Source organism: Ranitomeya variabilis, chromosome 3 (assembly GCF_051348905.1).
Source record: "Ranitomeya variabilis isolate aRanVar5 chromosome 3, aRanVar5.hap1, whole genome shotgun sequence".
NCBI lineage: Eukaryota > Metazoa > Chordata > Amphibia > Anura > Dendrobatidae > Ranitomeya > Ranitomeya variabilis.
This window is the reverse complement of record NC_135234.1, coordinates 220222662-220239231: the sequence shown is the minus strand read 5'-3', so window position 1 is coordinate 220239231 and position 16570 is coordinate 220222662. Positions and strand designations below refer to the sequence as shown.

Below are 16570 nucleotides of genomic sequence, written 5' to 3'. Positions count from 1 at the left end.
CTGGTGTAAAAAGCTTTGAAAAGTCACAAAATTTGTTAAACTTGGAGGCAGCACTAAAATGATGCAACCTTTGCATTCTCCGCCATTTTCCCCAAACTCTGACAAAGTCAGTAGGGCTGGGGAAGGATGTGGCATGGTCTTTGTTAAGTGACAAATCTTACTCCAGCATGGACTGAAGAAGGATTTGTGGCGAGGTGCACACAGAGGTGTAAGCCACTCATTTGACTCTCCTGATTCACGAAGAGGTGTATGTCTCTTCATGAATCAGAAGCATTTGACTCCAACCCATCTCATCATCAAGACCGGCGTGAACATGCTGGTCTTGATGATTCAGTCCCTCTATGTTTAATCTTTATTTTTTAAATCTTTTTTATTATTATTTTTACTCAAGAACTTTGCTAAACTGCAGATGGGTCAAATTCATGAAATGCGACTTTCACCAAATGTCACATTTTTTGGCTTATCTCACTCCAGTCCTTGCCTGAAGTAGGGTTTCTAGAGGAGTGTTCAATTCAGTGCATTTTTGCAACTTTTCAAAGTATTTGCGGCTTTTGGTGCTAAAAAGATGCAAAAACCTGTACTTTTCCAACGAAACAATGATCCAAATCACACATCTGTGGCATTTCTGAAGAACAGAGTGAAAGTGATTCAGTGGCCAAGTATGTCACTTGATCTGAATCCAATCAATTATCTATGGGGAATACGAAAAGACAAGCTGAGCATCACTTGTAATCCAGCATCTAGGCTCTAAAAGAGGTCGTTCTTGAAGAATAGAAAAAGATAGATATTGCAATATGTTGCGAACTTGTTCATTCCATGCCTGGAGGACTTGGTGCTGTCTTCTTTATCATGGAGGATCAGTGGGTGATCTCGTCAACTGTCCTGGCTGTCTTTAGAAAGACTGCATGGACCAGGGTTCATCCCACTGAAAACCCATACTCCTGCCCCATGGGCATAATACTACTCAGACATCACAGGGTGTGGGTAAAACAGTGTGTCAATACTTTGTTGAACCACCAACAGACAGTATCATATAGTACAGTCCCATCAAATACATAAGATGGTGCAAATTACAGAGTCTCACCCTTCTGCTGGCTTGCCGGGATTAGAGCAGCTGCGACTTCGGGGCATCCAGGGCCAACTACCTCCTCCAATGGCACCCAGCTTTTGGCAGGCACCCAAAGAGAGGAGGTAACAACAAGCTTAGGAAACTGACATAGTCCATTGAAGGCATGTGGTTGATCTGATTGTCCCAACCTGAATTTTCAAAATGTCTTTAAGGGTTTGGTAATGGTCAATAGAGCATATCTGTATTCCTCCAGCTTGGTGCCATGGTCTATTAAGCTGACTTCCATAGAGTGTCTCAAATCTATATTCCTCTGGTTGGAGCCATGGTGTCTTTTCTACTGTCATCTAGAGTCTCTCTGCAATAGCATAGAGGTTCTTTTTATACCCACATCTATCCTTCAGGCCATCATTCACAGGTCAGGGGGAAGGTGGGATGAGGTCAACTCTCATTGTTCGAGTATTCAATCAATCTGCATAGTTTTTCCATCAATGTTCACAGGTAAACAATCTGCATGGACTTATACAATGGGTAATCAACATTTTAGCAAGCATAGATTGTTCAATTACTTTGCATCCCTGTCTTCCAAGGATAGCAACACAATAAGTTGCCACAAATATAAGTTCAAGAGTCAACATTCAGGTTCATGCGAACAATGACTTAGGTCTCTAGACCCACCGAAAGACATGTCTGGCCTACTCAAGAACAAATGCTGTGTCATCACACCTGCAATATACATACATTCAAGAGTCAACTTTCAGAATGTTCATATGATCGATGTTTTATGCCTCTTGTCCTACTGAAAAATACGTCTGGCCTAATTAGGAGTAAATGCAGTGTCGTCACAAAGGTCATACAGAATACTAGATTTAATAGTTTTTGATGTGGGTATATTCCTTTTTGCATCAGAGTAAACCTGAAGATTTTGTAACAAAAGTTATATTATTAACCTAAAATGTTCTATGAAACTCTGTCTTGTCAAAATTTTGGAAATTGTTCTTGTGTTCAGTGAGATATTGATTCAAATCTTACTTTTCAAAGGGGAGTACTCAGCTATGCTAAGCACTGTATATAGATAACACTCTATGAAATCCTATCCTGTTATTTAGGTAGGAAAGTGTTGACTATATAGTTGAAAAAGCACATGTAAGGGGCAGGATACAGGGTCCAAATTCCTTTGGATTAATTATTTTATGCAGTTTTTTATTATTTAATTCCAGGAGACAGTCCAAAAGAAAATCGAAATATCAATATATCCGTTATACATGTTCTAGTTTACTGATGTTCTCCTAACCTAAACTAAGAAAACTTCATCATAAACTGCACCAAAAACTGCATTAACCCAGACCAATGGCCATTATAAATAGCTTTGAACTCTGGAATTAGTGGGAGGTGGCAGTTACTGAAATCTGAATTTAACATCTTGAGTGGATTTGGGGTAGGTCTGATAAAGAAGCACCTTGTGAAGACCTTTCAGTATTTGGAATGTGTTTCTCTCTTCATTTTAAGAAGCTAGCCTTCGCTGTCAAGTTTAAAGGCTAGTGATGGTTTTGTAGAGGAGCCCATGTCTAATTATTTCATATTTATTTACAGTTGAAACCAGAAGTTTACATACACTATATAAAAAGACACATGCATGTTTTTCTCAATATCTGATATGAAATCAGAATAAACCTTTTCTGTTTTAGGCCAATTAGGATTACCATAATTATTAATAATTTCTAAATGCCAGAATAATGAGAGAGAGAATGTTTTAATGCATTTTTATTACTTTATTCACTACAAAGTCAAAAGTTTACATACACTAAGATTACTATGTCTTTAAACAATTCTGGACAGCCCATATGATGATGTTATGTGTTTAGAATCTTCTGATTTTTTGGTAGCATCTGAGTTAATTAGAGACACACCTGTGGACGTATTTTAATGCACACCTGAAACACACTGCTTCTTTGTGTAGCATCATGGGAATCTCTCAAGAAATCAGCCAAGATATCAGGAAGAGAATTGTGGACTTTCACATGTCTGGCTCATCCTTTGGTACAATTTCAAAATACCTGAAGGAGACTCGTTTATCTGTACAAATTATACTCAAGTACAAATAAGATGAGAATGTCCAGCCATCATACCACTCAGTGAGGAGATGGGTTCTGTGTCCCAGAGATGAACATGCTTTGGTCCGACATGTGCATATCTACCCAAGGACAAAAGCAAAAGACATTGTGAAGATGATGGTGCAAGCTGGTAAGATTGTGTCAATATCCACAGTCAAACGAGTACTGTATTGACATGGGCTGAAAGGCCACTCTGCCAAGAAGAAGCCATTACTCCAAAAGAAACATAAAAAAGCCAGATAAATGTTTGCAAATTCACACAGGAACAAAGACCTTAATTTTTGGAGACATGTCCTGTGGTCTGATGAAACTAAAATTGAACTTATTGGGCATAATGACCATGGTTATGTTTGGAGGAAAAAGGGAGAAGCTTGGAAGCCTAAGAACACCATCCCAACTGTGAAACAAGGTGGTGGCAGCATCATATTGTAGAGTTGTTTTGCTGCAGGAGAGTCTGGTGCACATCACAAAATAGATGGCATAATGAGAAAATTATGAAGATTTATTATGAAGAGAAGATTATGTGGCAATACTGCTGTAACATCTCAATACATCATAAAGGAAGTTAAAGCTTGGGTGGAAATGGGTCTTCTAAATGGACAATGACCCAAAGCATACTACAAAAATGGTAACAAAGTGCCTTAGGGATAACAAAGTCAATATTTTGGAGTGGCCAACACAAAGCCCTGTCTCAATCCTATTGAAAATGTATTGGAAAATCTGAAAAGGCAGATGCGAGCAAGGCAACCTACAAACCTGTATCAGTTACATCAGTGTTGTTAGGAGGCATGGGCCCAAATTCCGACCAACTATTGTGAGAAGCTTGTGGAAGGATAGCCCAAACGTTTGACCCATGTCATTCAGTTTAAGGGCAAAGGTACCAAATACTAATGAAATGTATGTAAACTTTTGACTTTGCTTTAAGTAATAGAAATGCCTTAAAACAGTGTCTCTCTCATTATTCTGGCATTTGGCAAATATTAATAATTATGGTAATCGTTATTGACCTAAAACATGAAAGGCTTATTCTGATTTCATGTCAGATATTGAGAAAATCATGCATAAGTGTCTTTTTATATAGTGTATGTAAACTTCTGGTCTTAATTGTACTTAACTAAAATAGAAAATCCATATTTTTTGCAAAAATTTAAATCAACCTGTTGACCTTGTATGTATGTTGTAGCGCGTATGTTGTACTTTGAATATTAAAAGTACTGGCATGGATGTTTTTTTTTATTTTATATTTTACTGAGCACTGGAACCACATATAGCACACATGAATAACAAGGACTATGTGTGCAATATGCTATATACAGGTGCTTCTCACAAAATTAGAATATCATCAAAAAGTTAATTTATTTCAGTTCTTCAATACAAAAAGTGAAACTCATATATTATATAGAGTCATTACAAACAGAGTGATCTATTTCAAGATTTTATTTCTGTTAATGTTGATGATCATGGCTTACAGCCAACGAAAGCCCAAAAGTCATTATCTCAGTAAATTAGAAAAATTAACAAAAAACACCTGCAAAGGCTTCCTAAACATTTAAAAAGGTTCCTTAGTCTGTTTCAGTAGGCTCCACAATTATAGGGAAAACTGCTGACTTGACAGATGTTCAGAAGGCAGTCACTAACACACTCCACAAGGAAAGTAAATTTTGCATTTCATTTGGAGATCAAGGTTCTAGAGTCTGGAGAAAGAGTTGAGAGGTACACAATCCAACACAATCCAAGCTGCTTGTGGTCTATTGTGAAGTTTGCATAATCAGTGATGGTTTGGGGAGCCATATCATTTGCTGGTGTAGGTCCACTGTGTTTTATCAAGAACAAAGTCAGCACAGCCATCTACCAGGAAATTTTAGAGCACTTCATGCTTCCCTCTGCCAACAAGCTTCTTTGAGATGGAAATGTCATTTTCCAGCAGGACTTGGCACCTGTCCTCACTTCCAAAAGTACTAGTACCTGGTTTAACCCCTTCATGACCTTGGGATTTTCCATTTTTCCGTGTTCGTCTTTCGCTCCCCTCCTTCCCAGAGCCATAACTTTTTTACTTTTCCGTCAATTTGGCCATGTGAGGGCTTATTTTTTGCGGGACGAGTTGTACTTTTGAACAACATCATTGGTTTTACAATGTCATGTACTAGAAAACGGGAAAAAAATTCCAAGTGCGGTGAAATTGCAAAAAAAGTGCAGTCCCACACTTGTTTTTTGTTTGGCTTTTTTGCCAGGTTCACTAAATGCTAAAACTGACCTGCCATTATGATTCTTCAGGTCATTACGAGTTCATAGACATCTAACATGTCTAGGTTATTTTTTATCTAAGTGGTGAAAAAAAATGCCAAACTTTGCTAAAAAAAAAAATTGCGCCATTTTCCGATACTCGTAGCTTCTCCATTTTTCATGATCTTTGGTCGTTTGAGGGCTTATTTTTTGCGTGCCAAGCTGGCGTTTTTAATGATACCATTTCGGTGCAGATACGTTCTTTTGATCGCCCGTTATTTGCATTTTAATGCAATGTCGCGGCAACAAAAAAACGTAATTCTGGCGTTTCGAATTTTTTTATCGCTACGCCGTTTAGCGATCAGGTTAATGCTTTTTTTTTATTGATAGATCGGACAATTCTGAAAGCGGCGATACCAAACATGTGTAGGTTTGATTTTTTTTTAATTGATTTATTTTGATTGGGGCGAAAGGGGGTGATTTAAACTTTTATATATTTTTTATTTTTTTCACATTTTTTTTTACTTTTTATTTTCACTTTTGCCATGCTTCAATAGCCTCCATGGGAGGCTAGAAGCTGGCACAATGCGATCGGCTCTGCTACATAGCAGCGATCATCAGATCGCTGCTATGCAGCAGAAATGCTGGTGTGCTGTGAGCGCCGACCACAGGGTGGCGCTCACAGCTACCGGGGATCAGTAACCATAGAGGTCTCAAGGACCTCTATGGTTACTATACAGAAGCATCGCCGACCCCCGATCATGTGACAGGGGTCGGTGATGCGCTTATTTCCGGCCGCCTGGCCGGAAGCGCCGGTTAAATGCCGCTGTCTGCGTTTGACAGCGGCATTTAACTAGTTAATAGCAGTGGGTGAATCGCGATTTCACCCGCCACTATTGCGGGCACATGTCAGCTGTTCAAAACAGCTGACATGTCCCGGCTTTGATGCGGGCTCACCGCCGGAGCCCGCATCAAAGCGGGACTTCTGACCTCGAACGTACTATCCCGTCCGAGGTCAGAAAGGGGTTAAAAGCAACAGTATCACTCTGCTTGATTAGCCAGCAAACTCGCCTGACTTTACCCCATAGAGAATTTATGAGGTATTGTCAAGAAGAGGATGAGACACCAGACCCAACAATGCAGACGAGCTGAAGGCTGCTATCAAAGCAACCTGGGCTTCCATATCACCTCTGCAGTGACACAGGCTGATCGCCTCCATGCCATGCCGCATTGATGCAGAATTTGATGCAAAAGGAGCCCTGATCAAGTATTGAGTGGATTTACTGAACATACATTTCAGTAGGCCAACATTTCGGATTTTAAAATAATTTTTCAAGCTGGTGTTATAAAGTATTCTAATTTTCTGAGATAATGACTTTGGGGTTTTCATTGGCTGTAAGCCATAATCATCAACATTATCAAAAATAAACACTGGAAATAGATCAATCTGTTTGAAATGACTCTATATAATAAATGAATTTCTGAATTTCCTTTTTGAACTGAAGAACTGAAATATATTACATTTTTGATGATATTCTAATTTTGTGAGAAGCACCTGTATGTATGTATGTGTGTGTGTGTATATATATATATATATATATATATATATATATATATATATATATAGTTCTCCTCTCCTCCAGACCCTGGGAACCATCCAGGACTAGTGTTGAGCGATACCTTCCGATATGCAAAGGTATCGGTATCGGATTGGATCGGCCGATATCCAAAAAATATCGGATATCGCCGATACCGATACCCGATACCAATGCATATCAATGGGACACAAAATATCGGAATGGTTCCCAGGGTCTGAAGGAGAGGAAACTCTCCTTCAGGCCCTGGGATCCATATTCATGTATAAAATAAAGAATAAAAATAAAAAATATTGATATACTCACCTCTCCGACGGCCCCGGCTCTCACCGGTCCAAGCGTCAGCCTCCGTTCCTAAGAATGCAGGGAGTGAAGGACCTGCAATGACGTCGCGGCTTGTGATTGGTCACGTGACCGCTCATGTGACCGCTCACGTGACCGCGACGTCATCGAAGGTCCTTCACTCCCTGCATTCTTAGGAACGGAGGCAGACGCTTGGACCGGTGAGAGCCGGGGCCGTCGGAGGGGTGAGTATATCAATATTTTTTATTTTTATTATTTATTTTTTACATGAATATGGATCCCAGGGCCTGAAGGAGAGTCTCCTCTCCTCTAGACCCTGGTAACCATATGCACCGCACACTTCCGATTCCGATTTCCGATATTGCAAAAATATCGGAACTCGGTATCGGAATTCCGATACAGCAAATATCAACACTATCCAGGACCACTCCCTGCACACGCCGTATAAGACGACACCCGGTGTATAAGATGACCCCCGAAAAATTGGGGGTCGTCTTATACGCCCAGTCGTCTTATACGCCGAAAAATATGGTATATATATACTGTATATACAGTATATATATATATATATACTGTACATATATACAGTATATATATATATACTATAAATATGTGTATTTATATAATATTCACTTATATTACTATTTTGAAATCTTTTTCAGTATCTGCTGATGTCACAGCAACAACCGCAACACTACCAACTACTACAGAAAAATCTGTTGCAGCCACTGTTTCCACTACGATTTTCACAGAAATTAAGTCTACTAAAGAGACCATACACGGTACTACCATTAAACAATCAAGTGCGCCCTCAACCCGGCTATCAGGACCTACAGATGGCATAGCTACAGGTAATGGACCCATTATTTCTTATACTATACTGTACATTTAATGCTGCACATTACAGCTCATAATGTTTTCTGTGATAAATCATTTGGATCTGTAGTGCATTGTTTGGATCCATTAGACAACAAACATGGTTTTATGGCCACCTTTGCAAACGGAAGACATTATTGTACTGTGAGCAGGTTGCGGGATGCAGTAACGGACAGGAGACAGAGCAAGGGTTAACAATTTTACTTAACAGGGGAATATTCCATGCAGGGAGTACAAAAACAGTTCAGATGTAAAAAGATGTGCAGAGTCAGTGAAAACAAGGGAAAAGATAGTGGCAGTTTATGTTAGATCAACTTAGCCTGTCAGTCGTCTTCCAGGCCGTGGCAATTATGGAGCAGGTGACGACATCAACAAACAGCTGGCGCGGTGCTGTTCCATTGGGGTCCTGCAAACAACGGTCCATCTTCTGGCGGCAGTGGTCGGTGTCCAGTACCTTTCACTGAGCCCCTAGTCCATGAACATATGCGGCGGAAGCAAACAAGGCCGCAGCACAATCAGGCTCTCCCATGGGTTGGGAAGTATATGCTGATAAGGTGGGTTACAAAAGTCTATCCAGTACCTAGTTCTCTATTTGCGGCCCACGCCTGTGCTGCAAGGGGGCTCCTGCCCTGCAGGGGTGTCTTCTGTGCTGCAGGGGTGTCTCCGGTGCTGCAAGGGTGTCTCCGGTGCTGCGGGGGTGTCTCCGGTGCTGCGGGGGGCTCTGCCGACATCTTGTTAAAGGCCAGAGCCCCCCCGGCAGTTCGGCCATGCTTTCCTATGAGGTGGACTTCAGAGAATAGGTCATCAATGTCGTAAGCCTGGGAAACCCATATAATTCTTGCCTTTAACTAGTACGTATCACCAAAGCTATACCCATCTGTTTCTATTCATAGTCACATTCTCAATAAGCTTTTCATCACCCTTGTTACCAAAACCAATTACCGTCACCAAGATTTTTCTGCACTACTAAGTATTTACTTTGTAATATTCCACCTTCCTCCCTCTAAACCCATAATGTCCTTCCTAACTCTTAGTAATACCACTTGTAATTCTAGGAGGCTGGCCTTTAATCTTCAAAGCTGTTAGCAATTCCTGAAAATATAATTCATTGTTCATGTTATCACTTAGGCTGGTTTCACACTTGCGTTTTGATCTGCAGCGTTTTTTAAAAAAACGCAGGTGGTGAAAAAACGCATGTAAACGCATGCAAACGCTGCGTTTTTTAGACGCATACGTGTTTGCATGCAGAAAAAAAAACGCGGCGTTTTGACACGTTTACATGCGTTTTTTCCTGCGTTTGCGTTTTTGAAACGCATGCTGAGAAGTGTGTGACAGCTGCCAATCATCAAAATCAACTAGAAAACCCACTATTAATAGAATTAGCTAGGGTTAGGGTTAGGGTCAGGGTTAGGATCCCTAGGGTTAGGGTTAGGGGTAGCTTTTTATTAGAAGAATGTCCTGGTCACCAGGTCACTGATAAGCCACCCCCCACCATCAAGGTGATAAAGGGATCCAAACCCTAACCCTAACCCTAGGGATCCAAACCCTAACCCTACCCCTAACCCTTCCCCTAACCCTAACCATAACCCTTGGGATCCTAACCCTACCCCTAACCCTACCCCTACCCCTAACCCTAACCATAACCCTAGGGATCCTAACCCTAACCCTAACCCTAAGGGTTGGGATCCTAACCCTAACCCAAAGGGTTAGGGTTAGGATCCCTAGGGTTAGGGTTAGGATTCCTAGGGTTACTAGGGATCCTAACCCTAACCGTTACCCTAGGGATCCTAACCCTAACCCTAACCCTAACCCTAAGGGTTAGGATCCCTAGGGTTAGGGTTAGGGTTATGGTTAGGGTTAGGATCCCTAGTAACCCAAGGGTTAGGGTTAGGGTTTTCTTCTTTTTTTGTGTTTTCTTGTGTTTTTCTATAGAAACGCATGCGTTTAAAAACGCATGTAAACACATGTGCTTAAAAACGCATGCGTTTACATAGACAGCAATGCATTTTTTTGCCGCGAATAAACGCATGCGTTTTTTTGCGGCAAAAAAACGCCGCTAGAAATTACTACAGGTTGCATTTCTGCAACTAAACGCACGCGTCAAAAAACGCATGCGTTGCCGAAAACATGTGCAAAACTCATGCTAAAAAACGCATGCGTTTTTAATGTTAAGTATAGAAAAAAAACGCATGCGTTTTTTAGCGCTAAAACGCAGCGGCAAAAAACGCAAGTGTGAAACCAGTCTAAGTTTAATGGTAAACTATCTGTAAGATTCTTTAATAGAAAAAAATCTTGAAAATTATAAAAATGTCCTCTCTAAAACTCCATATTGAAACATATTGAAGCTTTTAGGCCAGCGTTCTTATTTTTTTATTATTTTTCTAACAGAAAGTTGTAATTATTATTCTACTTTTAAGTAGAAAGTAGAAGTATGGATAGCTGCCTTGCAAAGTTTGTCAAACCAGTCCATCACTGAAAGCATAAGCTGTTTTCTTTTTATCCCCTTTCCAACATCGGGTGTAATAGTATGCCGATGTCAGACACCCTTCCTATGATGTGGGCTGTTTTGAACAGCTGACATGTGCCTGCAACAGCTGCAGGTGGAATCGTGAACCACCCGCAGCTGTTAACCCATTAAATGCCACTGTCAAACTCTGACAGCAACATTTAACACGCACTTCCGGCAAGCGTGCCGGAAATCCCACCCATCGGCGCCATTGTCACATGACCACAGGTCGCCGATGGGTTGGCATGATAACCATAGGTCCCCAGCAGACCTCTATTGTTGTTACTGCCTGATTGGTATGAGCGCCACCTGGTGGTCGGTGCTCATAGCAAGTCCACAATTTTGCTACATACAGGCAATCTGATCATCGCCTGCATGCAGCAGAGGTGATCGGATTATGGCAGCTTTTATTCTCCCATGAAGACTATTGAAGCATGCCAAAAGTTAAAAAAATGTTTTTAAAAATATTTTAAAAATAAAAAAAATATAAAAATTCAAATCACCTTCCTTTTGCCCCTTTCAAAATAAAACAATAAAAAAACAAACATACACATATTTGGTATCGTCGCATTCAGAATCGCCTCTATCAATATACAAAAGAATTAACCCGATCGCTAAACAGCGTAACAAGAATAAAAGTCAAAACGCCAAAATTTCATCTTTTTTGGTCGCTGCAACATTGCATTAAAATGCAATAACGGGCGATCAAAAGATTATATCTGCACCAAAATGGTATCTTTAAAAACATCAGCTCGGCACGCAAAAAATAAGCCCTCACTCAACCCGAGATCGCAAAAATGGAGATGTCGGAAAATGGCGCAATTTGTTTTTAACACATTTTGGAAAATTTTTTCACCACTTAGATAAGAAAGAACCTAGACATGTTTGGTGTCTATGAATTTATAATGACCTGGAGAATCATATCATAATGGCAGGTCAGTTTTAGCATTTAGTGTACCTAGTAAAAATGAAAAGCAAAAAACTATTGTGGAATTGTACTTTTTTTTTGCAATTTCACTGCACTTAGAATTTTTTTACCGTTTTCCAGTACAAAGATATGGTGAAACCAATGATGTTGTTCAAAAGTACAGCTCGTCCCACAAAAACAAGCCCTCACATGGCCATTGTGACCAAAAAATAAAAGAAGCTCTGTTAAGAAGGGCAGCAAAAAATGAAAATGCAAAGCCAAAAATACCTCTTGTCGTTAAGGGATTAAAGAGTCACTGTCATCTCTTTTGACATGCCTATTTAATTAAACTTAAACTGTGTTGTCTCAGTGGCGTACCCCTAATAAGAACACCCCACACCTCCACATGGGTCCAAACATTGCAGGCACCTGGTGCCGAATGAAGATCCTCAGAACGCATATGCAGTTAAATAAAATACTGCAATAAAATCACTAGGTCGCTCCTGCAGTGCATCAAGGGAACGAGGCTAAGTGAGAATTTATTTATTTTGTTTTATTTTGTCAGTCACTACAAGGGGGGGAAACTGTGGAGGAATCATAATGTATGAAGGAGCTAATAGGGTCAATATGCTGTGTGGGAGGATTGTCAGTCCATCATACAGTGTGGGGGTGAGCTGTGGAGGTTTCATACTGTGTGGGTGGTTGAGGAGACCATCATACTGTGTTTGGATGTCTGTAGGTGCCACCATACTATGATGGTTGGGGACTAATAGGGTCAATATGTTGTGTATGGGGACTGTTGGGTCCTTCGTCCAATGTGGTAGGCATCACACTATGTGGGGGCTGTGTGTGAATCAGACTGAGTAGGGAACTATAACTGTATCATAATGTGTTGTCAGCGTGACTGGGAGCATTATACTGTGGAGTGGTCACTGTAGGACATTCTACTGTGTGTAGGAGACTGTGGAGGCCATGTTATTATGTGGAGAGTCTGTGAAGTCATCATACTTAGTGGGGGTATCATACGTTGTGGGGAGGCTAGCACAATCGTACTGTGTATGGAGCTATAGTGGTGTCATACGCTATGATGGGCTGTGGAAGCTTCATACTGTGATGGTTGACTGTGAATCTTATACTGTGGAGGGGTCACTGTGGAACACCATACTATGTGTGGAATTCATTTTGTGTATGGATACTAAAGGGCACCATATTGTGTTGATGTTGATTGGGTTCACTGTTGGGGATTTTATGTGTGTGGGGGAACTGTGGGACATCATATGTTTGTTTAATTAAACTTGAATTTTTTCTGATGAACCAAACTTTAGTCAACCTACTAATGAAAATGAATTAATCAACATGAGAGTCTTCAAAACTACATGATCATAATTTTTCCCAAAGGTTAACTAATCAAGAGTTTTACCCACTACAGTCACGAAGTCCAGTTAATGTTAATGTTAAAAGATGGTTTATAAGCCATTGGTTTCTGATCCTATTAACCATATCAAGGAATCTTTAGCAAAACTTCTGGATGAAGGCGCAAATTGTCTCTTCAGAGAGAAAGAGGACTTGAACTCTACAGCGCCACCTCTTGGAAGCAGCAATCCTACAAGTCACAATCAATCCTTTAACGAGTCTTGCAATATGACTTAAGATAAAAGCATACACCTTGGTCTTATTAAAACGTATTACAACTAAACAAGCTGAATATTGAAATCGTCCGTGTCCTAGGACTCCTAAATCCCATTCTCTCCCAAAAATGCACAAAGAGAAATTTCCAACATCATTCAGACCTATTGTGTCTGCTATCGGATCCTTGTTGGAAAATCTCAGTGAGTTGTTAGGTGACAGACTTCTGGTCTGGTACAATTATTCTCCAGCAGCTATATTCATGATTTTAAACATGTTTTAAATGCTATGAAGGACATTCAACGGTTGGTAAATTATACTTTGATAATGTGTGATATGAAGGCATTGTAGACCTTGATACTGCATAAATTAGCATTAATTGCTTTGACTGATGAAATGTGCAAATGTAATCTGGGCAAAAAAGATCGCTAATTTCAAATTCAGAAAATCAATTTTTTCATGCAAAAAAGAAGACAAAATATACAGAAAAAAATCCTACAATTTTTTCCGCTCAATATAGTAATTCATACTATGAAATTACAAATATTGTTAAAAAATATTTACCTATTTTGTACACTGATAATTCGTTCAGAAATATTCTACAAATAGGTTACACATTTGTGTCTAAACCTGGAATTACTCTAGGTAGCATTATATCTCCAAGATATCATACTAATAGAAATAAGACTTCTAAAAACTGGTTATCAACTAATGGTTCTTCAAATGTGGCAAAAAAGCTTGGTGTTTTTGTCCCTATATGGTCAACACAAAAACCTGCACTTCCACTAATAAAAGTTTAAAATTAACTTCTTCATCAACTGTAGTACTACTTACAGTATTGATGTTATTACACGTGAAGCATGCAAACAATAATATGTGGGGTGTACTACGCACCCACTAAGAAAACACATATCAGAATACATATGAGATGCTCAAAATGAAGCCTCTCAGGTGCCTCTCAACATTTCCTACATGTTCATGAACGTAATGGTTGTACTTTGAGGCGTGGACAGTTGAGCAAGTTGAAGATGAAATAATCTCTAAATGCCTAAAGTTAAAGATGACATATTTCCTTTGTGTTTTAGGCAAAAAGAAATAAATATACATTGGGTATGGAAAGTATTCAGACCCCTTTAAATGTTTCACTCTTTGTGATTGTACCATTTGGTAAATTCAAAAAAGTTAATTTTTTCACATTAATGTACACTCTGCACTGAAAAAAAAACAGAGATGTAGAAATTTTTGCAAATTTAATACAAAATAAAAAAATAAAATATCACATGGTCATAAGTATTCAGACCCTTTGCTCAGACACTCATATTTAAGTCACATGCTGTCCATTTCCTTGTGAACCTCCTTGAGATGGTTCTACTCCTTCACTTGAGTCCAGCTGTGTTTAATTAAAATGATAGGACTTCATTTGGAAAGACACACACCTGTCTATTTAAGACATCACAGCTCACAGTTCATGTCAGACCAAATGAGAATCATGAGGTCAAAGGAACTGGCCAAGGAGCTCAGAGACAGAATTGTGGCAAGGTACAGATCTGGCCAAGGTTACAACAGGATTTCTGCAGTATTCAAGCTTACTAAAAGCACAATGGCCCCCACAATCCTTAAATGGAAGAAGTTTGAGACCACCAGAAGTCTTCCTAGACCTGGCTGTCGAGCCAAACTGAGCAATCATGGGAGAAGAGCCTTGGTGAGAGAGGTAAAGAAGAACCCCAAGATCACTGTGACTGAGCTCCACAGATGCAGTAGGGAGATGGGAGAAAGTTCCACAAAGTCAACTATCACTGCAGCCCTCCATCAGTCAGACCTTTATGGCAGAGTGGCTCGACGGAAGCCTCTCCTCAGTGCAAGGAGTATGAAAGCCGGCATAGAGTATTAGGGCTAGCGGAACGCACCGAATGAATATAGAGATTTTATTATAATAGATGCGTTCGCAGCCCAGGGTCCACCGTGCAGGCGAACCTGCTGCTAGCAAACGGCAGAACTATATGGCGGTATGAGCTAACTCTGTTACTTCACAGAATAGCCGTGAACTCAAAGCACTACGCCCTGTTAGACCTCACAGTGGCACAGGCTAACTACCCAAACGAGAGCAGTCAGTGATCATGCACGCACACAAAACTCCTAGCCGGAGGTGCCAGCATTCTAGGGGCTTATTTCAGCCAGGTCCCTGAATACACAAACACACAAACTCCTCGCCGGAGGTGCCAGCATTCTAGGTGCTTATTTCAGCCGGGTCCCTGAACACACATGACCACACTGGCGCAAAGTATGGAGCGCCCCCACACCACCGCAGGGCCGAGGGGTACCCGGAGCCGGGCCTCTGGGTCTCTGCTCTGGGGTTGTCACGGTGGCTAGACCCGGTCCGTGGCCCTGTCTGTCAGTGGGGGACGTCCAGTGCAATAAGTGGTGTTGTAACGGTGCAGTTGTGGGGTGCAGGTCGCGGTAAATAACGAGGACACCAGGTTGCAGTCTCTTTACCTCTTTACTGGAGATCTCTGAGTCCTCAGTCCAGAATACGGTTCACCAGGCTGCGCAAGTCCGGCCGGTCCAATGGCACCTCCAGAGTTCACTTCACAGGTGGAAATCGGTGCCTTCCTTCTTAGCGCTATGTGTTGTAGTCCTTCCCTGCTGTGCTTACGGAAAGTACCCCACAACCGTTGTGTCTGTTTCTTAAGTTCCCTCACAACTCGATTAAATGATGTTCTTCTAATCTTCCGTCCCTTCCTGATGTTACAGTTAGAACGGCACCCGTTTGTCGGATAGGCCTGGAGTTCTTCCGGGACCCTAGAGACGCCCCTCTCCCGCAATTGCCTCCCAAGACTTCATAGGTGATATGTGTTAGACAGCCCGCCTTAAACTGACTGTCCTGCCGCTGTTTAGAGTATTGCTTGAAGCTGAATGTTATAATACTCCCTCGGCGTTCCGGCCACCGGTAGTGCGCCTCAGTAGGGTGTTGCTCCGGTCTTACAGCACGACCCCTACTGGAATTCTCCTATTGCTTGATCTCGTTTCTCACTCAGCACAATCTATCTCGCTTCTAGTCCTTTCTTGGGTCCCGCCGCTTCCCGGAGCTGGCGCGGACCCGTTACGTTCTTTTCAATGCCAAGCCTCTGTCAGGATCCCACCCCTGACAGAGACCCTACTGTCTCTTCCTCCACAACACCCTCTGCCACTAGGTGTTGCTTCGTCCAATCCAGTCAGCTTTCTGATCTAACTTCCTGCCTGACCCCCAGTTTACCCACTATGGTGGGGAGTGGCCTAATGAATAGAACCCTTAGCTCCCCCCGGAGGCCCGGCTGTGAAATGTATTGGTGTCTGTGATACCTGATCAGATGAACT

At 41.1% G+C, this 16570-nt stretch overlaps 1 protein-coding gene across 1 annotated transcript in view; it reads left to right on the top strand.

Annotated features, from left to right (window-relative positions):
* The window catches only part of CD34 (CD34 molecule), a 118086-nt gene that overhangs the window by 47836 nt on the left and 53680 nt on the right, over positions 1–16570 (top strand). The window contains exon 2 of the mRNA XM_077295197.1: positions 7964–8152. Within this exon, the coding sequence (XP_077151312.1) occupies positions 7964–8152 (189 nt within the window). The remainder of the gene's footprint in view (positions 1–7963; positions 8153–16570) is intronic.